The sequence below is a fragment of the Euphorbia lathyris genome, chromosome 1 (assembly GCF_963576675.1).
Source record: "Euphorbia lathyris chromosome 1, ddEupLath1.1, whole genome shotgun sequence".
Classification (NCBI taxonomy): domain Eukaryota; kingdom Viridiplantae; phylum Streptophyta; class Magnoliopsida; order Malpighiales; family Euphorbiaceae; genus Euphorbia; species Euphorbia lathyris.
This window is the reverse complement of record NC_088910.1, coordinates 137,198,877-137,226,664: the sequence shown is the minus strand read 5'-3', so window position 1 is coordinate 137,226,664 and position 27,788 is coordinate 137,198,877. Positions and strand designations below refer to the sequence as shown.

Below are 27,788 nucleotides of genomic sequence, written 5' to 3'. Positions count from 1 at the left end.
GAGCACAATCTTTGGAATCATAGTGAAAGACTAGCCCTAGAATTTGGCTTGATCACCGCTCATGAGTGTTCAACCATTAAAGTCTTTAAGAACCTTCGCGTTTGTGGTGATTGCCATTCGTTTTATAAAGAACTAAAGAACAGTTCTTTAGTAAACTTCTCTAGCGGAAAATCATATTACGAGACCCTTATATCGGTTTCCCATTTCGCTGTAGGCAAATGTTCTTGTTATGAACTACTAATGATAAATATTCACTTCGGACACATAAACTCTAGTCGTGAATTTTTTAGCGGTGATTGTAATTCGGTTTACAAGTTTGTTAGTGAACTATTGTGGTGGAAAATCATATTACAATACAATATCCAAGGCAAATGTTCTTGTTTTGACAATTGGTAGGAAATATTCATTTCAAGCACTTGAGCTCTAGTCGTGATCTTCGACTAGTGATTGACATTCCATTTACAAGTTTGTTCGTGAAGTTTTGGGATGCAAGATCATAGTACGAGACCTCATTGCTTTCACTGGAGGTACATGTTCTTGTTATGATAGTTCTTCTGACGATAAACATTGACTTGGGCCATTTGAGCTTTAGTCATATAACAAGTAATGGGGAAAAAAATCTGTTGTTCCCATTTCAGTATCCCTTTCAATATCCCTCTCACAAAAAGTCATATAACAAGCAATGGGAAAAAAATTTGTTGTCTCATTTCACCATGTCCCTCTTATAAAAAAGTATCCCCACTTAATTAAAATAATATATTTTATAAGTCAAAGAACCACATAATAAAAGTGTAACTTTTTTTTATGAGAGTAACATGGAAAAGAATACTGAAATGGGGAAGCAATATACCGGTTTAACACTTGTTTAACCACAATATGCATTTGGTGATAATACATATCTTAATATCAACCACTTTGCCCTATGACAACTTGTCAACGTTGCGTCAAAAATTTAGAATCTCAAATTAAACCTTTATTTTTCCAAGTTTTGAATTTGTTTTGAATTTTTTTAACAAATTTAGACAAATTGAAATATACCACTTTAAATAAGTTAAAAGGAACTAATTGATCAATGTATTCAAAATACCAATATATCATTTTAAACAAATTCAAGTGGTCAATAGATTATTTTGAACAAGTTTAAGAGACTAACGAGACACTTTGAAAGGTCAATCAAACTTTTGGAAAAAGTTCAAGGGTGCTCTGATGCATTTAGCCTAAAATAAAATAAAACTTCTTATGAATAATAAAACATTACCAATAATTGAGTGACCATATGCGCATTAAACCGAAAAACGTATGATTAAACATCTAAACTTTCACGATTTTAAAGGTGAAACCCCTAATCATTTAATTTTCCAGATTAAGCCCGAATTAAGCTCTCGAGTTAAATGTATGATCTTTAATCAAGTTAAAAGTTCACTACCAACATGAGAAAAACGAAGTTGATAGTTCTTTCAAGCTACAGCAAAACATGAATGAGTTATTCCACCTCAGCCAAGTAATCATCAATTTCAGCTGGAGATAGTACCCTGCCATAGAACAATCGAATAACAATACGTAAGAAATTATAGGGACGATAACAGAAACAACCTGTTTAACACGATTATCATTTTTGTGCCATTTGTATCCCCTATATAATCATGTGAAATACTAACTCGATTATGATAGTGATAAACCGTTTTGACACCCCTAAGAAATTAAATATTTTTTTCTTTTCGAACATTGAGATATTGGGCAAGCCAGTTATTAAAGTATAACAGGAATAATACTGGGTAATGTTCGCATGGACCCCGAATGACTAAATGGGTCATTCACCGTTAGATCTAAACTTATTTAAATCCTGTAGCGGAAATTCAAAACATCCTGAGGCTTAGATTTAATAAGCCTAGACCTAACGGTGAATGACCAAAATTCTGTAGGAATACTATACGTTTTTAATCAAAGTTGCGTAAAAATAGCAATCATATTTGTTACATTTAATCAACACTTTATTCTATAAGCACATCTAGGCCAGAAAACATTGTCATATATCAAGCCATTCCAGCATGGAAGGACAAAAATGGACAGAATAGCCAACATATCAAGTGAAACATAATTGAGAAATATTGTCTATTTTTTGGTTCTTAGTTTGTTTAGGGGGAACTGAATGAAATTGACAGACTCACCTGAATTTTTACATGACAACAGAAACATCCCGTTTAACACGATTATCATTTTTGTGCCATTTATATCCGTATATAATCATGTGAAATACATAGATACATAACACAATTATGACAATGATAAACAGTTTTGACCTAGAAAGCACCGCCACGGGTATGGGTGCGGCAAACGGCAATTTTAAAATATGAGACACTGGTGCGACAGGGACATGCCAAATTTATATTTATATCATTATAAACCCTAAAACATCCATAATAACTCATTAATTCATCAAAAAATAGACATTTAATTCTTCAAACTATTTAAACTACCAAAAAAAGGGGCGGTTGATGTGACTGAGAGGTCACAGGTTCGAGTCTTAGGAGAGGCCTCTTGCCAAAATCTTGGCAGGGAAAGGCTTGCCCCTAGTACACCCTTGTGGTGGGACCCCTACCCGGACCCTCGCTTAAGCGGGGACACCTAATGCACCGGGCCGCCCTTTTATCAACTCTCCTTTTTTGTAAAATCATTAAGAAAAACCTTATTCTACTTAATCAACTCAGACGCCGTGTTCCCAAAGAAGTGCTCCCAAAGTGTCCTCGTGTTCAAAAAAGAAAAAAAAGAGAGGACACTTATTTGGAGTGTCGGCCGAGTGTCCGGAGTGTCCGACACTCATATGTTAACCTCCTAGAAGTTTCGGTGCTTCCTAGGTTTTGACACCCCTAAGAAATTAAACATTTTTTTCTTTTCAAACACTACTGAGATATTGGGGAAGCCGGTTATTAAAGTATATATGCCGTGCTAACTCACCTGAATTTTTTGTCAGCGTTGATTATGCCAATCTCAATGTTTTTGCCTGAGATTTGTCCTTCAAACCTACAATAAGATGCAGGAAGAGAGGCTACTGTTATATAAACAGGTAAAGACCCAAACTTTGCAGTTCGCTCGCACAAACACAATCCCTATGTAGAGAACTTAGCATAGGCTGTTAACATGCTTAACAAACATGAAGCAAATAGAACTACTTGTTCAGCTTCTGGCTATAAACTTCAGTTCTTGACATAAAAAATCCTTGAACTTTACATTCGGTAACATTAAAGTCCAAATCAACAAAAAGCCGTAAAAAAATAAACGAAATGATGACTTGGACAATTTTGATTACATCATTGACTCTTTTTTATCCATGTCACCAAAAAGTTATGATCAAATTTAAATACCTACTTTTCCTCATCATTTCGTTAATCTTTTAATGAATTATTTATTGTTTATTTGGACTTTAATGTGACAGAAAGTAAAGTTCAAAGATTTATGTCAAGAAATGAAGTTTAGGGGCCATAATGTTAGTAGCACTATAGTTCAGGGGCCATTGATGTAATTTATCCAATAAGGAGGTCCAAAACCGAGCAGACTTCCTGGATTTTTTTTCTCCATTCTATTCTATGAACTGACATCCATTGAAAGAAGAAAAAGGATTACTATACTAACAGTCAACCATAGCACCTTCATGCAAAGTTTCTATGAAATAGACAATAAAAGATCTGACTCTGGTGGATTATCAGAAAGATTAGATGCTTACCCTTCTTTCAATGTTAATATTGCAGTATGAACAGCATCATCGAGCTCCATATCATCTGTATACCTGTGGTTAATAAATAATACATGAACATGGACTCCTTCAAACTTTATAGCTGTGCACATAACTAAGTGAAAATATAGAAAACTAATAACTCTAGGGATAAGGTGCAAAATACCCCTAGGAACAATTTTACCCCTAAGGTCTAAAATGATGCAATTTTAACATTATTATAAAACACGGATATTTTGTTCCTTATTCTGTCATATTTTTTGTGATTTAATAATAGAAAATTGGAGACTAATATTTAATAAATTCAGCCAAATATTTGAATCGTATTTGTCCAACTCATACAAAAGACGGCACATATGAAGTGTAGGTGACAAGATTCATGACCGAAAACACAATTTGATGAATTATTTCTAAAATTGACCCAACTTGTCAACGTTAGGGGTAAAATTGTTCTTGGCTATCAACGTTAGGGGTAAAATTGCACCATTTTATAAATTAGGGGTAAAATTGCTCCTGATGATACACGTTAAGGGTATTTTTGCACAATGTCCAAATAACTCTATGCCATCACAATAGATATTTGCTCCATTGAAATCACAAATGACATTCAAAAGTTGTTTGGAAAGTGGATCAACATCATCTATTGCAATGTTGGCCCAAGAAATATGCTAAAGTATATCATCTCACCTCTTCTCAAGAAATGTCTTTGCATTAGAAACATTTTTCCCCATAGCTGAAGCTTTCCAGGAGAAATATGAACCTGATGGATCCACCTACAGCAAAATATAATATATATCGGAAGTGATAAAAATCAGAATTCCAGTTGTTTGAGGTACACAAAGTCCAATAAGAGAGAATAAATGACAGAATTTGAAGTTTCCATAGCTTGACCTTAATCAGGCGTTTCTAGTTCTAAAGCAGAGTGGTCCAATCGTTTATTCTTCTCCAAATAAAGCATCCTACTCGGGTTCATTAAGTCTAAACCAGAGTCAATTACAACCTGCTCCAAGTATTATGTTGTTTCTTTATGTAAATGGCAATTAAACATCATAGGGACTTAATTACAGCCTCCAAGTCCAACAAATTCTGACAGATAGGCTCAGAATGATTTTCAAAGCATCATGTATGCTGGGAATTCCACCATGTGCACATAACAAGTCTCTATACCAGCTTGAAGTTAAATGACATGACAACCAAAATTTGAACAACTCAAATATGCTGAGAGCAAATACCTGATATAATTGTGGACCTTTGTCATCATACCCTGCAACCAACAGGGATACACCAAAAGGCCTAACACCACTGAGAAAATAAAAGAAGCATCAATATTTTTTTCGAAAAAAATAAAAGAACTTTTAACTTGCAGAATACACAAAAGTTGGCAGTCTGCCATAAATCTCTTTTTGCTTTTCACAAACATAACCAGGTATCTGAAAAAGATTCTAAGATTTGTCTTCAAAGCAGGATTAGATCAAATTAAAGTTAACAGCAGTAAATTTTTTGTTACCAAGAATTGGAAAATCATGTAATAAAAGAAGTGATTATTACCCAGATTGAGTGAACTCCTGCATGACAGCAGCAGTTTCCCTTACAAGTTGCGTAACAGGGATCGGTTCCTGCAGAACAACAAACATGAAATCATGGCATCACATTGCATGGCAGGGTTTCCAAAATAGAAAACTGAAGAAAAAAATAATGAGATACTGAATCGCAAGCAACAAACACTACTGAAACACGCAATATATGATGGTGATATTATGTTTAAAGGAGAAAGAAAAAAAAATGTCAATAAAAACGGAAAGCAGTAAACTGTAAATATTGAGATAAATAAGGTAAAAAAGAAACTAAGGCGAGCAAATGAAAAGGGACAAAAATTCAAGGGCTCATTATCCTCAAAATCAGAGTTAAAAAATGATAGTGTTATTATGAAAGCCAGCCTAATAGCATAAGCTGATTAAAAAAAAATTAATGAATTGAATTTATCCACAACAACAACAGAGCCTTAGTCCCGAAATGATTCGGGGTCGGCTAACATGAACCATCATATAAAACCGTGAAATCAAGTCGTGTCAGCGACACAAATTCGCTCCCTCCACTCCGTCCTATCCACTACCATATTTTCCTCAATTCCCAGTAAACTCATATCACTCTCGATCACCCTCCTTCAAGTTTTTGCTTAGGTCTTCCCCTACCCCTCACCACTCTTCGGTTCTCCTAACCGGCGCATCAAGCGCTCTACGTCTCACATGGCCAAACCACCTTAGTCGGTTTTCTCTCATTTTATTCTCAATAGATGTGACCCCTACTTTTGTCCTAATTATTTCATTACTCACCCGATCCTTTCTCGTATGACCACACATCCATCTCAACATACGCATCTCCGCCACCGACATCTTATGGATGTGGCAGTGTTTCACTGCCCAACACTCCGTACCATATAACAATGCTGGTCTAATTGCCGTCCGGTAGAATTTTCCCTTCAATCTATTAGGCATGCCGGGGTCACAAAGGAAACCCGTAGCACTCTTCCACTTCGACCAACCAGCTTTAATCCTATGAGCAACATCTCCATCTACTTCTCCATCCGTTTGGATAATAGATCCTAAATACCGGAAGCAATCCGAGGCCTGAACAACTCTCCCATCTAGGGTGATTGTCCCTGCCTCCCTACTCCTATGGTCGCTAAACTTACACTCCAAATATTCTGTCTTACTTCGGCTCAACTTAAAGCCTCTAGATTCTAGAGTTTGTCTCCATAGTTCCAACTTCCTCTCCACTCCTTCTTTCGTCTCATCAACCAACACAATATCATCTGCAAACAGCATGCACCATGGTATACCATCTTGAAGTGAACTTGTTAGTTCATCCATAACGATGGCAAAAAGAAATGGGCTTAGTGCGGAACCTTGATGCACTCCAATCGTAATAGGAAACTCTTCAGTCTTCCCAACACTAGTACGTACACTCGTGCATGCTCCCTCATACATGTCCTTTATGATGTCAATATATTTCCGCGAAATGCCTTTCCTTATCAAGGCCCACCAAAGTACTTCCCTTGGTACCTTATCATATGCTTTCTCCAAGTCAATGAAAACCATATGCAAATCTTTCTTCTTATTTCGATAGTGCTCCATTAATTGTCTCATTAGATGGATGGCTTCCATAGTTGATCTTCCCGGCATAAAGCCAAACTGGTTTTCTGAGATCTTCACCGTCCTCCTTAGCCTTTGTTCGATCACTCGCTCCCAAACTTTCATAGTGTGACTCATTAATTTGATTCCCCGATAGTTAGCACAATCTTGGACATCGCCTTTGTTCTTATACAAAGGGATTAAGATACTTTTCCTCCATTCTAATAGCATCTTATTGTTTCTCCAAATTTTGTTGAAGAACGTCGTCAACCATTCGATTCCTCTTTCTCCCAACCATTGTCCTGAAGAGCTCCATCAGTAGGCTTCCCCATTACCGGATCCGGCAGGTCGGACCAATTTGATAGAGATTGGATATAAGAAAGCTTGCCAAACAGGTTAGCACTAATTCACAGAGACCAATTAATACACACAAAGAGAAGAAGTAGAGATTTCTAATTGATAAAATACTTGAACAGAGAATTAAAGAACATGAACAAAGATAGAAAGATAAATGAACTGAGCCCAGGCTCAATCCCCCTTCTCTACCACAATGGCAGAGCCTCTGCTATAAGCAGCCTAACAGAAAAGATACCCAAAATTCTCAATACCCACTCTTCCCCAAACACGTATGCTAAATACCCTATTTTCCCTTTTTACTTGCCAGCTCACCAAACCCCAAAAGGTACTAACAGAATTGTCTAACTAATTAGACTTTTGTCCTCTTGTGCCTTTGCCTCTCCTGCTGTACACGTGCCATATTTTGGGTCTGTCATCACCCCCATTCCCATCTAAAACGTTAGCAGCTCTCTCTCTATCAATACCCCCGTCTTGAAGAACAGTCTTGTCCTCAAGACTAATGGTGGGAAATTCAGATTGGATGGTAAAAGCATCCTCCCAAGTAGCACTGTCAACTGACTGATTCTGCCACTGGATAAGCCATTGTGTAATAGTATCGCCATGTTTCTGTACCACACGTTTAGCCAAGATAGAATGAGGAAGCAGGCTGGTAGGACTGGCCAATTCCAATTCCGGGGGAAGCGAAGAAACCACAGGATGTTGACCCACAGCACGTTTCAGTAATGAGACATGGAAAACAGGGTGAATTTTACTAGAGGGAGGCAGTTGTAGCTGATATGCCACGCTGCCGACACGTGCCACAATTTGATACGGACCGTAAAAACGAGGAGCGAGCTTAGGACAGATACGCCGAACCACAGACTGTTGGCAATGAGGGCGAAGCTTGAGGAAAACCCAGTCACCCACTGTAAACTCCACTGAACGTCGTTTCTTATCCGCCGAGAGTTTCATCTGTTGTTGAGAATGCCACAAATGGCGTTTGAGTTGGCGTAAGGCTTCGTCCCGATCCTGCAGTTCCCGAGCCACTGCTTCCACTTTAATTTCGCCCGGGATAAACTGAGTAACAGTAGGAGGTTGCGCCCATAAACAACCTCAAAAGGGGTAGTGCCCGTGGAAACATGGTATGTAGTATTGTACCAATATTCTGCCCATGCTAACCAATGGGACCACGACTTGGGTTGCTCCGCCGCGAAACAGCGTAAATAAGACTCGAGGCATCTATTTATCACCTCCGTTTGGCCATCAGTTTCAGGGTGGTAGGCAGAGCTAAAATGTAGCCTTGTGCCCTGTAATTTAAAAAGCTCCTGCCAAAATTTACTAATGAAGAGGGGATCGCGATCACTTACAATAGAATGAGGAACCCCGTGGAGACGAACAATCTCTCGTACAAAAATTTCAGCAATCGTGCGTGCCGTATAGGGGTGCTTGAGAGCGACAAAATGACTATATTTGGACAGCCTGTCCGCCACTACGAACACAGCCTCAAAACCACGCGATTTAGGCAACCCGGTAACGAAATCCATGGAAACCTCAGCCCACACAACATCTGGAATGGGTAAAGGCTGCAGCAACCCACCCGGAGCCAACGTGGAAGTCTTATACCGCTGGCAGGCGTCACACTGTTGGACAAACTGCTGTATCGTTTTGACCATACCCTCCCAATAGAGACTAGCCGCGATGCGGCGGTAAGTACGGTAATACCCGGAGTGTCCCCTTGTTGGGGTGCTGTGAAATTCATTGAGGAGGACCGGGATCCAGTGAGATGAAGCGGAGATGACCAATCTGCCCTTGTGATATAACACTCCGTTTTTTACATGGTAACCCGGTTTACTGTTAGGATCCGACTGAAGAGCAGAAATAATAGATTGTAGACGAACATCTCTCTGACTTTCTTCTAATAATTGCTTCCCATCAGGCCAAATTGGACTTGAAATTAAAGTCATACAGTCAGCCCCCTCAAACTGACGAGATAGCGCGTCAGCAGCCCCATTGGTGTGCCCCGGTTTGTAGTGTATATCGAATTGGTAGCCCATCAATTTGGCTAGCCAATTTTGCTGATCAGCTGTAGTGATTCGTTGTTCGAGCAAGTGGCGGAGACTTTTATGATCAGTCTGTACGAGGAAACGCTGCCCTAGCAAGTAGGGTCGCCAATGTTGGATAGCTAACACTAAGGCCATAAGCTCTTTCTCATAAGTTGACTTAGCCAGTGTGCGCTCCGACAAAGCTTTGCTAAAATAGGCTATAGGCTGCTTAGACTGCATTAACACGGCCCCAATTCCAATGCCCGATGCATCGCAATCGATAGTGAACTGTTTAGAAAAATCAGGGAGAGCCAAGACCGGGGCAGTACTAAGCTTGGATTTGAGAGTGTCGAAGGCCAATTGAGCATGTTCGTTCCAACCGAAGTTATCCTTTTTGGTAAGATCAGTAAGGGGTCGGGCGATGATGCCGTAGTCTTTAATGAATTTTCGATAATAGCCCGTCAGCCCCAAAAAACCCCGAATTCCCTTCACATTCTGTGGAGTCGGCCATTGTTGAACGGCACTGACCTTATTCGGATCCATAGCCACACCCCGTTCGGAAACCACATGGCCTAAGTACATCTCTTGCTGACCAAAAGAGCATTTCTTCCGATTAGCCTTAAATTCGTGGTGTGCCAAAGTTTGTAACACCAGAGAAACATGTTGCAGATGTAACTCCCATGTGGGGGAATAAACCAGAATATCGTCAAAAAAAACTAAGACGAACTGTCGCAGCCAAGGGCGGAAGATTTCGTTCATTGCACTTTGAAATGTAGACGGGGCATTAGTCAGTCCGAACGGCATTACCAGAAACTCGTAGTGACCGTTGTGGGTCCGAAACGCAGTCTTCTCCTCGTCCCCCTCCCTCATTCGTATCTGGTGAAAACCGGATTTAAGATCGATCTTAGTGAAAAACCGAGTACCACATAATTCATCCAACAACTCCTCTACAATTGGGATAGGATATTTATCCGGAACCGTCACTTTGTTCAACTCGCAGTAATCGATACACAAGCGCCACGAAGCATCTTTCTTCTTAACTAGGAGCACGGGGCTAGAGTAGGCGCTTTGACTAAGGCGAATGATGCCCTGTTGCAACATCTCAGTCACCTGTGTCTGGATTTCTGTTTTCTGAACATGGGGATACCGGTATGGTCGAACACTCACGGGTACTGCACTTGGCGTCAAATTGATGGCATGGTCATGGAGACGATGTGGAGGTAAGCCCTGAGGGGTCCGGAAGACTTCCTCAAACTGTTGTAACAAGGTTGACATCTCCTGTTCCTGACTGCTAGTCATGCCCAGTGAAAGAGCTGTTTCAGCCTTGAAAGACGGAGCCATGGAACCTGCTAACCACATGTGTAGCGACCCAAAAATTTGTTGTTGATCATTCAAACCTTGCAACTTCACTGCTTTGCCTTCGTAATTAAACTGCATCCATTTAGAGGTCCAATCATGAACTACTACACCCAATGAACTTAACCAAGCCATCCCCAGTACCATATCAAGACTCCCCAAATCAAATACGAGTGCTTCGATTGAAAACTGCATATCAGCCACAGTTAAATGCATTATGCTACACTTACGATTGACAAGTAACTTGTGGCCGTCACCCAATTGGATGTTGATCGGAGCCATAGGAACGCAAGACAAACCCAAAGCTTGAACCAGACGGGTAGAGACAAAATTGTGCGTTGCCCCGGAATCAACCATCAACAAAATCGGAATGCCCTGTAATTCTCCTTTGAATTTGATAGTCTGGAGCGCAGAAGTGGAAGCTCCTGTTAACCCATTAAATTCCAACATACGACATTCCCCTTCCTCAACTGTCGGTTCCTGCGCATCCACAAAAAGTTCAGACTCTTCTCCATCAATTTCTTCCTCCTCCATGACAATTAATCGCAGGCTACCTTCCGTACAGCGATGTTGAGGGCTGTATTTAAGGCCACATTTAAAACACAGTCCGCGCCGGCGGCGTTCCTCCATTTCGCGCGAGCCGATATATCGATCTGTGTGGGATCGATCGAAAGTCCTTTGTGGCCCCTGTGTAATTTGGCGATCTGGGTTTTTAGGGTTAGGGTTGGATCCCCCGTGGGTTTTCGGGTCAGACCCATTTCTTTTATCCAAATAGTTCACAGCACATGGTTGAGAATACCATGTACTAGAATGCGCATGACCAGAATTTCCCCGATATACATCCCGATGAAACTGTATCGCACTCTTCTGCGGCGGCTCTACCGTCGGGACGAGATTGGAAAACTCCACATCTCTAGCCAATCTCATCGCGTCTACCCTGGTTGTCGGTCTCATGATTCAAACCCATCCTTTTATCTCCTTCCGCAACCCATTGATGAACAGACCTAGAAAATCCTCTCTGGGAAGCAATTAGTTCAAAAGCATCAATATATTCAGAGATAGAACCTGTTTGCCGCAGCGCTGCTAACTCCTCCTGAGCATTATAGAGGACAACACTACTAAATTGACCCATTAACTCCAATTTGAATTGCTCCCAGTGAATGCTAGGTTGTGAATCCAGCAAGATGGAAAACCAATGGATGGCTGGTCCTTCCATACACATCTGCGCATGGGCCAATCGTCGGTGGGACGGGGTATCGTTAACACTGAAATACAACTCCGCCTTAGTAATCCAGCCACGAGGGTCGTGACCGGAAAATATCGGCAACTTCACTTTCTGCAGGGCAAAATTAGAATCCTTGAAATGGTTAGGCCGGAATGTGAAACCCATCTCTCCTGGGTTGTAAAATTGATGAGGACCCTGTTTGTTATGTTGGTTGTTATTGCGGCTCGGGGTCTCGCCGGTCTGGAACTGAGTCATCGTGGGTTTACTGATGCCTGTATCTTTAGACTCTGCTTCCATGTCTCCCTGAGGGCGTTTCCCAAGCTGCTTGACTATCCCAGTGAGAATCTCCCTCATTTCACCTAAATCAGACTGGATTCTGGCGTCCCTCTCCACATTCTGTTGATGTTCAGCTGATACTGATTGCTGAATGGAAGAAATAGAGTTACTTAGATTGTGCAGCTGGGTTTCAAATGATTCCATCATCTCCTCTTGATTCTCTATCCTTGCCTGAAGAGCTCCATCAGTAGGCTTCCCCATTACCGGATCCGGCAGGTCGGACCAATTTGATAGAGATTGGATATAAGAAAGCTTGCCAAACAGGTTAGCACTAATTCACAGAGACCAATTAATACACACAAAGAGAAGAAGTAGAGATTTCTAATTGATAAAATACTTGAACAGAGAATTAAAGAACATGAACAAAGATAGAAAGATAAATGAACTGAGCCCAGGCTCAATCCCCCTTCTCTACCACAATGGCAGAGCCTCTGCTATAAGCAGCCTAACAGAAAAGATACCCAAAATTCTCAATACCCACTCTTCCCCAAACACGTATGCTAAATACCCTATTTTCCCTTTTTACTTGCCAGCTCACCAAACCCCAAAAGGTACTAACAGAATTGTCTAACTAATTAGACTTTTGTCCTCTTGTGCCTTTGCCTCTCCTGCTGTACACGTGCCATATTTTGGGTCTGTCATCACCCCCATTCCCATCTAAAACGTTAGCACCTCTCTCTCTATCAGGATGCCATCAGGTCCTACTGCTTTCTTCAATTTCATCTTACTTAATGTCATTTTGACTTCACCCTTTTGAATTCTCCGCAGGCATTCATGATTTATCATATCATGATGGATACTTATATCTCCAACATCTTGTCTGCGATCTCCATTAAATAAGTCATCAAAATAGGACCTCCATCGTTCCTTGATATCCTTATCTCCAACTAGGACTTTCTGGTCCACATCCTTCACACATTTAACTTTTCCGAGATCTCGCGTCTTCCTATCTCTCATCCGAGCAATTCTATATATGTCTCTTTCCCCTTCTTTCGTATCCAATCTTGTATACAGATCCCGATTCACCTTTGCTCTAGCATCTCGTATGACCTTCTTTACTTCCCTTTTAGCCTCTTTGTATTTTTCGTAGTTCTCGTCACTCCTACATTTCCCCAATATTTTATAGGATTCTCGCTTACTCTTTACTGCTTGTCGAACTTCTTCTGTCCACCAAGATGTGTTCTTACCCGGTGGCATGCTACCTTTAGATTCCCCTAGAACTTCCTTCGGTACTTCTCTTATACTATGCTCCATCTTAGTCCATATCGAATCTATATCTAAATCCATATTACAAGTCCAAATATCTTTTTTGGTCATCTCATCCAACTGGAAAAAAAAAAAGTTCTCATTTTTTACAAACATAGACTACAAAAACATGGGCACTTAACAAAATAAGATTTGGACACCAAAAAAAGAGAGAGAAAAAGAACAGCATAATGTTTAACTCAGGAACTCCAAAATTAACTGTATGTCTGGATCAGTGTCATAAACATTTGAAAGAAAACAAAAAAGAAATAGAAAAGAAAAGAAACATTTGAAAGAAAAACAAAAAAGAAATAGAAAAGAAAAGAGAACAAGAATGGAGATTGCATGCAGTTATAATGATAGTTAAGATTGTAAAATAGGTAAAAATATGAGGTTATGGGCAAGCGGCTCATTGAACTTTCAAGTTGGCTAAGCACAATATAACAACAGACGGGTAAGAACTGAAGGATCCTTCATTTGTTCCCTGATTCTGGACCACATACTACATACTTGGATTAATTACAATCTCCAAAGAACCAGCCATTCTCTTTATATAATTTGCAATAGTTTTGTAACTATAGATGCCAATAACATATATTGTAGGCATTAAGATATTAGAAATAAAAGAAAACAAAGAATAAGTTATAAATACATTATACACAAAATCACAAATAATCAAACGCAGACATAAAAATTGATTGATTGAATATAAATGATGGAAGTTGAAAGAGTACTTTGTACAACCCGTGATATTGCTCTGCTTGCTTCCTGCTTTTTCGAACCAGCACTCTGAAATCAGGACCCATGCCACTGCCCAAAACAAAAAATAGTGGAGGGCTAAATTAAAACTAACTCATAGAGCAAGGTGAACAGGAGTGAAAATCAGTCACTGGCATGCAGAGAACAACGCTGAGATAGGGACTAACATATGACCAAACCCAAATTTGTCCTATTTTGTTCACATCACACTCAAAATATCCAATAAGGTCCTATAAAAGATTGCTAAACATAAGCTATTAATTTTATGCTTAATTCCATAAATTCCACTCAACAAGAAGCATCAAGGTATTTTTCATTTTATCGGGGGTACTTGAACTAATCAAAACGTAAACACTGCAAACCCTTTTCAAGTTTCTCACCCTCCCTCAAAACATACCTATAAACAACTCCAATGTTTGGAGTCAATGACTGAATCTTTTGAACCTGCCGTCAAAAATATGCCCCAAGATGATAAGACGGCAACACAATGGTGAAAAATTAAACCACATAACACTGAGAAAAATAAGAAGAAAGTCACTTACAGATGCTTCATCCACTAAAATAGATGGCAGTTTCTTCTCTGTCGCAATGACAACACCATTAGCAGCTGCAACAATTGACTATATATCAGTCATAGACAATACAGAAGAGACCCATACTACAACAATAGGAACAAATTTGGATTCTTCTCAAGTTGCCGTGAATATGCAATAATTACAGCTCCCATTCATAATTTATTAGATCATATTATCAAGTCACATTAAAGATGACAACTAAGTCTAACTAAAAAAAAATCCAACTGCATTATCAGTCAATGAAATTGCTTGAATATTAAGACCAAAGTTCAACAAGACAGCAGTCCATACAACTTATCTTATCATCTTTCACATCAAAGCAACTTCCAACTTCATTTTTAAGAGATTTGAAGTCAAATAGAAAAGGGAAACAGAAAGCGTAAAATCACCTTTAATCCCTAAAGATGTTTGGCCCGATCCAACAGCTGTTAGGGCATGTTCAATCTGAACAAGCTTCCCAGATGGACTGCAGTTCGTGTAAAAGAGGAAATGGAAAACATAAAATAAAAAACAAGGCAAAATCGAATTAAGTAATAAAAATGCGCATAATGTAAAGAATGTGATTCGAGGTTGCACCTGAAAGTGGTAAGGGAAAACGAGTATTGACTATCTCCCATTATGCGCTAAAGAAGTCAAAAAATCCCAAAAATTAAAAGCAAAACAATCAATCTATCTACTGAGAAATCAACAATATATTAAACTCTTTGCAATACAAAATCTAAATTCTTTTTAATGTCAAAATAATTAAACACTTTGGAATACAAAATCTAAATTCTTTTTTAATGTCACAATAATTAATTAGAAAACAACCAAGTGATTGTTGTATTGTATTGTATTTACCTCAATAATTTACTTTGACATTATTCAATAATTTACTTTGACATCCTTTCCTTTGACATTATTCAATAATTTACCTCAAGAAAACAAGTAGCTCCTGCTCAAAAAGGTAGTAATTCTATTTGAAAATAGAATTAGAAATTTCAGTGCAACTCAAGACATAGATCCAACAATGAACCCCACATTAGCAGGACGTTTAGGGGGTCATTGTCCTACAAACAAGAATGACAAGAATGCAGGAGTCCCGATGGATCCTTCTTCAACAACATTTTATTACACATACTTCAAATTGATCATACAAAGAAAGGCTCTACTCTCTTCAGATTATCAACTACTCCCTACAACAGGAACTAAATGTCTGGTTTACAGGAACTAAACATTGAATTGACAAAAGATAATGTAGCCAAATACTAATAGACAAAAATGATTAAAGCTAATTAGTGACAAGAACGCATACTTACACATATTGTTTCTCATTCTCAACTCTTACCACTAATCTTGTTTTAGCTACATCAAAATTGCTCACCCCTACTTACACACAGAGCATACTTACACATCTATACAGATGATCTATGTTGCACAGAAACTCTTTGTCCCTAGCTTCTCCGGTTCCGTTTCATTACCATTTCCTAGCTATATTGTTTTAGAAATAACTTTTCCCGGCGTACATTCCGTTTCCGTATAAGTTTCCGTGCAACATAGCAGCTAATTAATCTTACACATCTATAGAGATTAATTAATCTTATATACAGCTAATTAATCTTACACATCTATTCAGAGAGCATACACACAGATAAAATTACTAATTTCAATCAGTTACTCCAGCAATTACAGACCAAATTAATTTTCTGCTTCATACCAAAAAATTAGCAGAGAAATAAAGAATTAGCAGAGAAATAAAGGCAAATAAGTATAGATTCATCATATACCTCAGTCAGTCTCAGTAGTCAGCGGCAAGACGATTTTCGCCGGAGGAGCAAGACGATTTTGCGCCGGAGTTGAGCGTGGTCGATCGTCGAGAGCGAGAGGAAAGAAAGAGCACAAAGATACAGAAGTTAGGGTTGGAAATGTGAAGTAGCACAGAGAAATCAACAATCTATAAGATCAAATCGAAAATCAAATGGAAGGTTTTAACAAGGTTTCTTGCAGAGGGAGACAGTATATACGATATGTTATATGTACAGGGTACATTACATACATAGTACCTGGACTTTATCACTTTTATACTCTGATACCTAAATTTTAGACCCGGCAAAGCGACACACGACCCGATGACACGACACGAACACGACATGTTTTTTTAGTATTAGTGTTTAGGGTTTTATGAAACGACACGAAAGTTGACACGACACGAAATGACACGTTAATTTTCGTGTCATTTTCGTGTCAACCCGAAAACACGAAATTGACACGGATATTGAAAATTATTGTTATATTCTCTCGTGTTTTTATGTCACTTTATTAATAAAGATAATAAAATTATAATTATTAATTGCAAATATTGATTTGAATTTCCTAAATTGTTATAAACACATTACATGACCCTCTAACACGATATTATCGAACTTTTCGATAATTATTGTTAACATACTAATCTAAAAATGATATAAAACGTTTAAAAACAGTACCATATCTTTTTATATTTTTAAGAGTTATTATTAATATATATGCATAACAAAATTACATGTAACCCGAAAACACGACACGAAATCGACACTAACCCGAACAGGTTAACACGACTTTGACACGAAAGTTTTTGGGTTGGGTTTGGGTTTACTCTTTTATGACACAAACCCGAAATGACACGACACGAACACGACTCGAACACGATAATTGCCAGGTCTACTAAATTTCATGTGATAAAGTGCAAAAATACCCCTAACGTCTATAATCAGGAGCAATTTTACCCCTAATATCTAAAATAGTGAAATTTTACCTTTAACGTTGGCAGCCAAGAGCAATTTTATCCCTAACGTTGTCAAGTTGGGTCAATTTTAGAAATAATTTATCATACTGTCTTTTCGGTCATGAATCTTGTCATTTACACTTCAATATGAGTCATTTTATCGTTCATTAGTGATAGATCATAAACATATGATTATAAGTTAAAAAAAATAAGAAAGATATTGTCTATTTTACGGGTTGGACAAAAAAAATCAAAATATTTCGTCGAATTAATAAATATTAACTTTCAATTCTAATATCTAAGAATATTAGAATACCTCGCTTTTGACGAGAAACCCTTCCCAAAATCCTTCGCCGCCGCCGCCATAAACAACCAACACAATTCTTGCTCTACTTCCACCGATTCCCCCATTCTTTTCTTTAAACCTATACCCCATCTTCCATCTTGATACAATTTTGCTCATGGAAGAATTAACAGACAGAAGCGCCGCAATTACTCTAGAAGAGGAAGCAAACTCAGGTCTGATCATTCAACCGGATGTAGTCGAATCGCAGCGGCGACCTAACTCGTGGTGTCTGGTAGGTTCCTTTCTCTCAACCCGCCCTATTAAAAGCTCCTATATGAAATCCACGCTTGCTGATGTTTGGAGTCCGTCAAAAGGACTTTTTGTTGAGGATTTGGGTCCAAATTTGTTCCGGTTCGAATTTTACCACCCCTGGGAAAGGGATAGAGTGGTGCAGGGAGGGCCATGGACCTTTGAACAGCAGCTATTAATTCTAAAGAGCCTGGAGGAAGGACAGAATCCTATGGATGTCTGCTTATCTCATGTTGATTTCTGGTTGCAAGTGTATGATCTACCGGTCGGGTTTATGTCGGAAAAAGTAGCTGCTAGTATCGGGAATTTTGTGGGATTGTATGTGGAAGCTGACCCAAACAATTTCACTGGTGTTGCCAGGTCCTATCTACGTATTCGTGTTTCAATCAACGTGACTAAGCCCCTAAAAAGAAAGATGCAAATAAGTATGCCTAGTGGTTCAACCTTCTGGGTAAGCTTCAAATACGAGAGGTTACCAACCTTTTGTTTCGTGTGTGGCCACATTGGGCATGCTGACAAATTTTGTGAGGCTTTATTACAAGTGACAGACCCAGGAAAAGTGGAGAGAGCTTATGGCTCTTAGCTACGGGCTCCTACCAGACGCTCCTTAAGCCAACCCCAATCAAAGTTTCTACTACACATACCCCTACAGCTGCTGCCACAGGCGATTAATGTTGATAAATCCGGCCCTAGCCAAGGATCAAAATTGGAAAAGCCAATTGGGTGTATTCCGAAGATTGTCTCAACGACCCCCCCTCCGGGTTTTAGCGCTGGTGGAAAGAGTATTTTGGAGTCAGGTGGTAAGGAGAACATTTAGGGGAATGAGGAAGCACAGATGGGTAATACTGGAAAGGGCTCGGAAGATGATGTATTTGTCCTCATTGATCCTAAGAGAAAGAGAATGGCAAAGGATGTAAGCAGTCAGGAGATGGAATGTGATTCACAACTTATGAAAGAAAAGGGGGATTCTACCATAACAGAACCAGAAGCGGGCCGTGGTGATCCGGCCTGCAAAAACACATGAGCACCCTCTCTTGGAATTATCGGGAAATCGGGAATGCCCAGACAGTTCGCCAGCTTTTAGAACTTGTTTCTAACTCACATCCCGAATTTATTTTTCTAATGGAGGTAAAGTGTAGCCGTCAGAAGATTGAGAGTTTAAAAAAGAAACTTGCATATACATGTTTGTTCTTTGTGGAGCCTATAAACCATGGTGGAGGACTAGCTTTGTTATGGAAAACCGCTAACTCAGTTCAGCTGCTTCGCTACTCTTCCAACTTTATTGATTTTAAGGTGACATTACTAGGTTTACCGGAGTATCGATTAACCGGTTTCTATGGCTATCCGGAAAGGGCTTGTCGTCTTGAATCTTGGCAAATGTTGAAGGACCTTGGTTCAAATAATGTGCTTCCTTGGGTTGTCATTGGTGACTTCAATGATCTTCTGTCTCAGGCTGAGAAGCGTGGAGGGAATAGACATCCACCAGCTCTGTTAAGGGGCTTTGGCGAAGCAATTGCAGAATGTGGTCTGTCAGAAGTTCAAATGTCTGGATATCCTTACACATGGGAGAGAGGTCGTGGGGGAGCCAACTGCATCGAAGAAAAATTAGATCGCGTTCTGGCGAATGTTGGCTGGTTTTCAATATTTAATTCAGCATCTGTAAGCAATGAGGATGCCCATACCAGCGATCACTCGGCTCTTATCTTGGTACCTTCGATATCGGCTACAACTTCTACACGTCTGTTCCGGTTTGAGAATTCATGGATCAGAGAAGCGGATTGTGACAGTCAAGTGCGCAAGGCCTGGCAGCAGTTTAGTGGTTGTGAGCTGTTACATAAACAGAAAAATTACAGTGACATCTTGTTCGAATGGGGTACTAAAATTAGAAATCAGTTCAGTTTTCAGGTTCGACAATGCCGAAGGGATGTAAACCGTTTAAAGAACAGAACAGGTGAGCTCTCGTGTAAAGCATTTCAGGCTGCTAGAGAAAGACTGGATCAGTTATTGTTACAACAAGAAGAGTACTGGAAACAAAGGAGCAAAGCTTTATGGTTACAGGCAGGGGATTTGAACTCCAAATACTTTCACTCCACTGCTAGCACCAGAAGAAAAAAGAATAAAATCACGAGGTTAAAGGATGATTCAGGTGCTTGGGTTGACTGGCAGTCAGGTTTGTCAACAGTAATTACTGATTATTTCTCTAACATTTTTTCATCTTCTGGCTGTGTCTCGGAGTCTATTCTGAATAATGTTCATCAAAAAATTACTCCTAAAATCAATGCTACTCTGCTTCAACCTTACACTGAGGAGGAGGTTAAAAAAGCGGTCTTCTCTATGCACCCAGACAAAAGTCCGGGGCCGGATGGGTTTAACCCGTGCTTCTACCAACACTATTGGGGTTTAGTAGGGCCTGATGTGGTAAAATCATGCATCCTATGGTTGAATGAGGGGATTTTTCCGGATAGCATTCACAATACAAATATTGTACTGATACCGAAGAAAACAGTCCCTGAAAGAGTATCCGATCTCAGGCCTATTGCACTGTGTAATGTGATATACAAAGTGTTAGCAAAGGTTGTGGCTAATAGGCTTAAAGGGGTACTAGACTTGATTATCTCTCCGGCTCAAAGTGCTTTTATCCCGGGAAGGTTGATAACTGATAACGTGATGCTAGCATATGAAGTGAACCACCATTTACACCACAAAGTCAGAGGGCGCCAAGGTTATGCATCTCTAAAACTTGACATGGCAAAGGCTTACGATCGCGTCGAATGGGGGTTTCTAAAATTGATGATGCAAAAATTGGGTTTTGAAGAAAAGTGGATTTCCCTTGTTATGCAGTGTGTGACTAAAGCCAAATACAACATTATTCATGACAATCACATATTGGGCCCGATTTTCCCTCAACAAGGACTTAGACAGGGGGATCCCATCTCTCCATATCTCTTTCTGATATGCGCCGAGGGTCTCTCAACATCATTAACAGCAGCAGAAGCACAGAACCTAGTACATGGTTGCAAAATAGCAAGGTCAGCCCCACCTATCTCTCATCTCTTTTTTTCTGATAACAGCTATCTCTTCTTCAGAGCTACTATGGATGAGAGCTTTCAGATACAACAAATTTTACTTCAGTACGAGGCAGCCTCAGGACAAAAGATCAACTACTTGAAGTCTTCTATCTCCTTCAGTAGAAACGGTAATGCTGATTTACAGACAGCTATATGCTCAACTTTTGGGATTTCTGGGGTATCAACTACAAACAAATACTTGGGTCTTCCTTCACTTGTGGGAAGAAGCAAAACTCAAGTCTTTCAATATATTGCTGACAAGGTTAGAGCAAGAATAACAAGCTGGAAGTCAAAACTATTGTCGTGTGCCGGTAAGGAAGTTTTGTTGAAATCAATAATCTAAGCTCTTCCCTCATATGCAATGGGCTTATTTCAATTACCTCCATTGCTTTGTGCAGACTTAGAGCGAATGATGAATTCTTTCTGGTGGGGTTCGTCAGGGCCGATGGAGAAAGGGCTTCACTGGAAGTCGTGGGATAAATTATGTGTTTCGAAGAGTGAAGGAGGGCTGGGCTTTTGCAAACTACATCTCTTTAACTTAGCATTGTTGGCAAAACAGGGATGGCGGCTATTGACAAAGCCAGACTCATTGGTATCCCAAGTATATATAGCTAAGTATTTTCCCAATTGCTCATTCCTTGAGGCTGAACTAGGAGCCAGACCCAGCTTCATTTGGAAAAGTATTCATGCGGCACAAAATTTACTGTCTTCAGGAGCTGGATGGGTTGGTGGAACAGAGGATCAGATTCACATATGGGATGAACCGTGGCTTCCTGATTCAGATAATCCTTTTGTAGAGAGCTGTGTTATTCCGAATTTGGAAAGCAGTATGGTGGATAGTCTTCGGGATGAGACAGGAGGCTGGGATACAAATCTGATCTGTGGTATTTTTGTTGAGCGAGACGTGAATCTCATATTAAGTATCCCTCTCAGTATCCGCGCTGTTCCGGATTCTTAGGAATGGTATTGGGGTGTGCGAGGTACGTTTACTGTCAAAAATGCATATGGCCGGCTCCGCGTCTCATAACTACAGGGTAACAGCTCTTCACCTATGGAAAGTAATGATTGGAAGGCAATCTGGTCCATCAAAACCCCGCCAAAAATTAAAAATCTGATCTGGAGGGTCATGTCTTCTAGTTTCCCGACTTTGACAGCGCTGGCAACTCGTAGGGTGCAGGTTAGTACTCTTTGTCCAATGTGCCTACAAGGAGAGGAAGATGCCTTCCACGCCTTAGTCTCATGTCGACATGCTAGAGAGGTATGGAACCTTTCACCTGTGCATCATCTGATAGATACCTGTTCCGATTTTTGTAATTTCTGGAAGAAAGTTTTCTAAAATTTTCCCCATCTGATTGAGCTGATAGCATGTTGCTGTTGGTTTATATGGCTGAACCGGAATAGCCTGGTCTGGAAGGGGCTACATTCTTCTCCTTCGAGTATTTTTGCTACAGCTTCACAACATCTTACTCGTTGGAAAGCGGCACAGATCTGTATTAATTCTTCAGTTGCAGCAAACACGCCTGGGAGACAGACTTGGTGTAAACCGCAGGTCGGCTGGTTAAAACTGAATGTTGATGGTGCAGTATTCCCAGAGCGGAACAGTGCAGGCTTCGGTTTTATTCTTAGGGACAGTACGGGTGCTTTCCAGGCTGCCGGTAACGGGCCAATAAGTTGTCGTCTCGACCCCTTTCTAGTTGAAGCCATGTCGTGCCGTGAAGCTTTGAGTTGGCTGAAAGATACGGGTCAACAAAATATAAAGGTAGAATCGGATTCTCAATTGCTAGTGTATGCCATCCAGCGAGAAACTAGCTGCAATTCGGCCCTTGACTACATTATTGAAGATTGCAAATCCCTTTTGAAGGAAATCCCTAACTCGTCTATTTGTTTTATTCATAGAACAGCTAATTGTGTTGCTCATTCTTTGGCTCATGCAGTTGCATCTGCAGATAATAATCGGGTTTGGCTATCTGAACCCCCAATGTGCATCTGTAACTCTCTCATTGCTGATCAATAAATCTTCCGTTATATTAAAAAAAAACCTTCAATTCTATTATTAAATCACAGAAAATATGAAATCTTTTTTTAAACGAACTGATATGCAATTAGTGCAGAATAAAGACCAAAATATCTGTGTTTTACAATAATGTCTGAAATTAACCCAACTTGACAACGTTAGGGGTAAAATTGCTTTTGGCTGCCAAGGTTATATGGGTAAAATTGCACCATGTTAGACGTTAGGGTAAAATTGCTCCTGACTGTAAACATTAGGGGTATTTTTATACCTTATCCCATATTTCATTTTTGAAAAAACAATACCTCAACTTAAGTTGACTGGACAATGTAGTTAGGGATGGTAACAGAAAGGGTACCCGCAGGTAGTATCAATCTCAAACGCTTACCCATTTATTTTTTCATTACATGTATAAATTTTATTATCCTAACGTGTATACTTCATTAATCTCATACCCGTCTTATTTAAATTGTGGTTATCCTTACCCGTTAAGAATCAATAAAAATTACAAATCTAATAAAAGATAAATTTAATAAACCATCAATAAGTAATTTATCTATGTAACAGACCATGGAAATAGAGAGATATCCATGGGATACCATGTAGAGTAAGATGCTACATTGATATATTTTACTTAAGAACAATACACATATATATACAAGGTTCTCCTTCAATTAAGGAGACATAGTAAGCCCACAGCAGCCTCTAATAATGCTTTAGTTGACTTAGGCATGCTTTAGTTGACTTAGCCATGCTTACATTTATTACATTGACTTATTCTATAACACTCCCCCTCAGGCTGAAGCATGGATTTTAATCATGCTCAGCTTGCTACAGATAGAGATAACATAGTCTTTAACACAATACCACTCAAAACAAAATAAAACATAAGAAACTGAAGATACTTCAGGATATAAAACATAATCCGGAAGATGCAACTTAGAAGAACAAAACGGATAGGCTAAAGGTAGATGACAAGACGACAACAGAACAACAATCCTTGTCGGAAACAGAGAAGCGACGACAGCAGAAGAGGAACAGCGACAATCCGTTGAGTTGAAATCAGACTCTGCTCACAAGGCAGACAGAAATGCTGAAAGAAACAGCCCAAAATTACAAACCCACGAATTCTGCTCACAAGGCAGAAACAAATTTTGGAATCTTAATCCAAAAACCCAAGAGAGAAGCCGAAACAAGGCTCTGATCATGTAAGGAGGACTTTGTTTACAGCGACGACGACACAGGGTGGCCGGAATGTGAGGAAACGCTGATCGGAAGCAGAGAGGATAAACCACATAGGTGGTGAGATAGAATGACGTCCCAACAGTGAGTATTCAAGAGACCCAAGCTCTTGACAGAAATGGAACCCTGGGAAATACTACCCAGAAAATATTGAACCCTGGGAAATACTACCCAGAAAATATTGAACCCTTGTAGAAACACAACTCTGGAAATACTACCCAGAAAACAGAATTCAGAAACCTTAGACCTTAGGCTCTAATACCATGTAACAGACCATGGAAATAGAGAGATATCCATGGGATACCATGTAGAGTAAGATGCTACATTGATATATTTTACTTAAGAACAATACACATATATATACAAGGTTCTCCTTCAATTAAGGAGACATAGTAAGCCCACAGCAGCCTCTAATAATGCTTTAGTTGACTTAGGCATGCTTTAGTTGACTTAGCCATGCTTACATTTATTACATTGACTTATTCTATAACAATCTACAAATTTAACAAATATTTTAAATTAAAAAATTCTAAATCAACCTTAATAAATAAAAATAAATTGACTTAGTGGTTAAAGTCAATGGATGAAAGTCAAATATAACGGGCACCGGGTACTGGAAGGAGTATTTCCGTACATACCCATCTCATACCTATCACAGGTAAATTATTTGAGTTCATACCTGTTTCTTACCCTTTTATTTAGAGTACGTGCAATCTTATTAGGGTCGGTAGTTCCCGATACCCGCAAGTAGAGTATGTTGAAACACCTTTCCACATGATTTTGATTTGACAAAATTATTTAAAGTTAATCCATGATTAAGAGACAATTAAATTTAAGTGCTTTGATTTAATTGTACTAATGTGTTTGTTCAATGTTGAGTATAAATATAAATACAAATGGAAATAAAAAGTAAGACAGGAGGAAGTCAGCATGAGGATACAACACAAGCTGAGTGGAGTGTAACTCGGCGTGATAGATGATCTTCAGAACAGAAGCTTAAAGATCAAACAAATCAATGAACTGAGTGGAACGCAACTAAGTATCAAAAGTAGAGAAGTCTTCTTGAGAACTATGTCTTGCAGAAAAAGCTGACCATGGAAGCTGAGTAAAAAGAGAACTCGGTATTTGCATTAACAAACAATCGAAGATAACGACTATCAAAGACAAGCTGAGTGATCTCCAGGACAGCGCGGATGTTCCGTTTGCTAAAAGACAAGATCCGACAACTGTCTGCACCAATAATAGAAACCTTGGAATTACGCAAAAGCCAATTTCGAGATGTATGGGTCAACTGTTCTGTTGCTAAAAGACAAACTGGCACAAGAAGACGAAATCTGTGAGAAGAGGACAAACCTGACGACTGCGGAATACAGACGACAGGATTGGCCTGCAAGTCTGAAGCTAACCAGAGCCTTGTCTCAAAAAGGAGCCGTTTGGATCAACGGAAAAATCCAAGATTCAAATCATTTATGCTTCAGACCTCAACTATAAAAGGACATAATCATTCTTGGATCACAAGCCGAATACAACAAGAAAGAAAGAGCATACATACAAAGCACACAAAAATCAAAAGAGATCTTACACCAAATTTCTATTCTTGTGTAAAAGTTAGATTGATTTTCTGTAATCATCTAAAGTGTTCTTCATTCGAAAAGAACAATTTGTATCAATTGTAAAATTGAGAGTGTTGTGCTGAGTACTCGGTGTTGAGTGCTTAGTGGTAGAGAAATCTAGGTGTTCGGTTATAGCACTTAGCAGGAGTTGAGTAGACGAATAGAGGACGGTACTCTTGCATATTCAACTGCCTTGTAAACGGTTTGTGCTCTACCTTTAAAGAGCTCAGTATTGGATTTAAAAAGCCCGGAGGGATTCTGGGGACTAGACGTAGGCGGAGAGGCCGAACCAGGATAAGTCGTACTGAGTAATCTCTAACTCTCTCTCAATATATATATATATATATATATCTGTATGTGTTGCTTGTCATATTTACTCGGCATATAAATTGTTTAAACTGACACTGAGTAAATAAGAGTGCTGAGTTGGAAGCTGACCACAAAAGTGTCAATTCCCAACTCATATGTAAAATAGCTCTAGTCAACTTCTGACTGAAGCTGTCTTACGCTACAATCGGTTGTGCTGACTAAAGCTGAGTTAACAAACTCAAGAAATTATATTAAGTCAGCTCAATTAAAAAGAAAAAGTTATATTAGTTCCTAACCCCCCCCCCCCCCACTTGGAACTAATCACACGGGACCAACAAGTGGTATCAGAGCTATATAGATCACTTCTCAAAGATTTAACAATCTTGAGCTGATCCCGATAAATGGTTGAGAATAGCACTCATTTCCTTCCCGGGAACCAAACAACACAGATACTCCTCGAGGGATTATCAATTAGTCGGCCTCCCCTATTCTTTGGATCAAACTATACATTTTGGAAGAATAGGATGAAAAACTTTATTCAAGCCACAAACATGAGTGCATGGCTTGCAATAGTACAAGGCCCATATGTGCCTTATAAAACTGTTGACAATGAGAAAGTTGTCAAAAGTGAAACTGAGTGGTCAGAAGATGACCTTAAGAAATTACAAAATAACGCTTCGGCTATCAATATGCTTCACTATGCTCTAGATGCTGCAGAGTATAATAAAATATCAGGTTGCGAGTCAGCACAGGAGATTTGGAAAAAGCTCGAGGTGACCTATGAAGGCACAAGCAAAGTCAAAGAGTCCAAAGTAAACCAACACATGAGACTGTACGAGCTATTCGAGATGAATGAAAACGAAGACATCTCGGAGATGAACTCAAGATTCACCAACATTATAAATGAACTAAAAAGACTCGGCAAGAACTTCACTGAAGAAGAACAGGTGAAGAAAATCTTGAGAAGCCTGCCCAAAAGCTGGCAAGCTAAGAAAACAGCTGTGGAGGAGGCACAGGACCTGACCACGTACAAATACGATGAGCTGATTGGATCTCTGCTGACTCACGAAATATCTATGAAGAATTTCGAAGCAAAAGAAAAGTCAGAGGACAAGAAACATAAATCACTTGTCATGAAGGCTAACTCAACCGAAGCTGACTCATCAGAAATGGCCATGTTCACAAGAAAGATGAAGAAGCAGTTTAGAAAGAATGAAAAGAACAGCAAGAGGCCATTCAGAAGAAGTGATAGGTACAAAGCTGAGTCCATTGACAAATACAAAAAGGACAGCTCCAAGCCTGTCACATGCTTTAAGTGCCATCAAACTGGGCACATTAAGTCAAGCTGCCCTAATATGAGAAAAGAAAAGAAGGGAAGCAAAAAGGCAATGGTGGCCACATGGAGTGACAGTGATGAGTCAACCTCATCTGAAGCTGATACAAATGAAACAGCAAACATATGCTTCATAGCG

The 27,788-nt window shown here is 39.4% G+C and overlaps 1 protein-coding gene across 1 annotated transcript; it reads right to left on the bottom strand.

The window, feature by feature from the left end:
* Positions 1-1,234: 1,234 nt before the first annotated feature.
* Positions 1,235-16,739, bottom strand: LOC136211088 (proteasome subunit alpha type-2-A-like). Its single transcript, XM_066002612.1, has 12 exons — positions 16,502-16,739; positions 15,312-15,358; positions 15,125-15,201; positions 14,703-14,767; positions 14,558-14,604; positions 14,136-14,211; positions 5,279-5,346; positions 4,963-5,032; positions 4,418-4,503; positions 3,722-3,784; positions 2,956-3,021; positions 1,235-1,532 (listed from the first exon to the last, which is right to left on the bottom strand). Exons 2-12 carry the CDS (start codon positions 15,350-15,352, stop codon positions 1,484-1,486), a joined length of 708 nt encoding a protein of 235 aa, XP_065858684.1. The 5' UTR covers positions 15,353-15,358; positions 16,502-16,739; the 3' UTR covers positions 1,235-1,483.
* Positions 16,740-27,788: the final 11,049 nt, after the last annotated feature.

Excerpts from the sequence above, each read along its gene's own strand:
- LOC136211088 (XM_066002612.1), bottom strand. The coding sequence starts at position 15,352 with ATGGGAGATAGTCAATACTCGTTTTCCCTTACCACTTTCAG. Across the intron at positions 14,605-14,702 it reads TTTTAGTGGATGAAGCATCT|GTTCAAAAGATTCAGTCATT; the intron begins GTAAGTGACTTT and ends TTTTGACGGCAG. Across the intron at positions 1,533-2,955 it reads AACGCTGACAAAAAATTCAG|GGTACTATCTCCAGCTGAAA; the intron begins GTGAGTTAGCAC and ends GTTCTATGGCAG.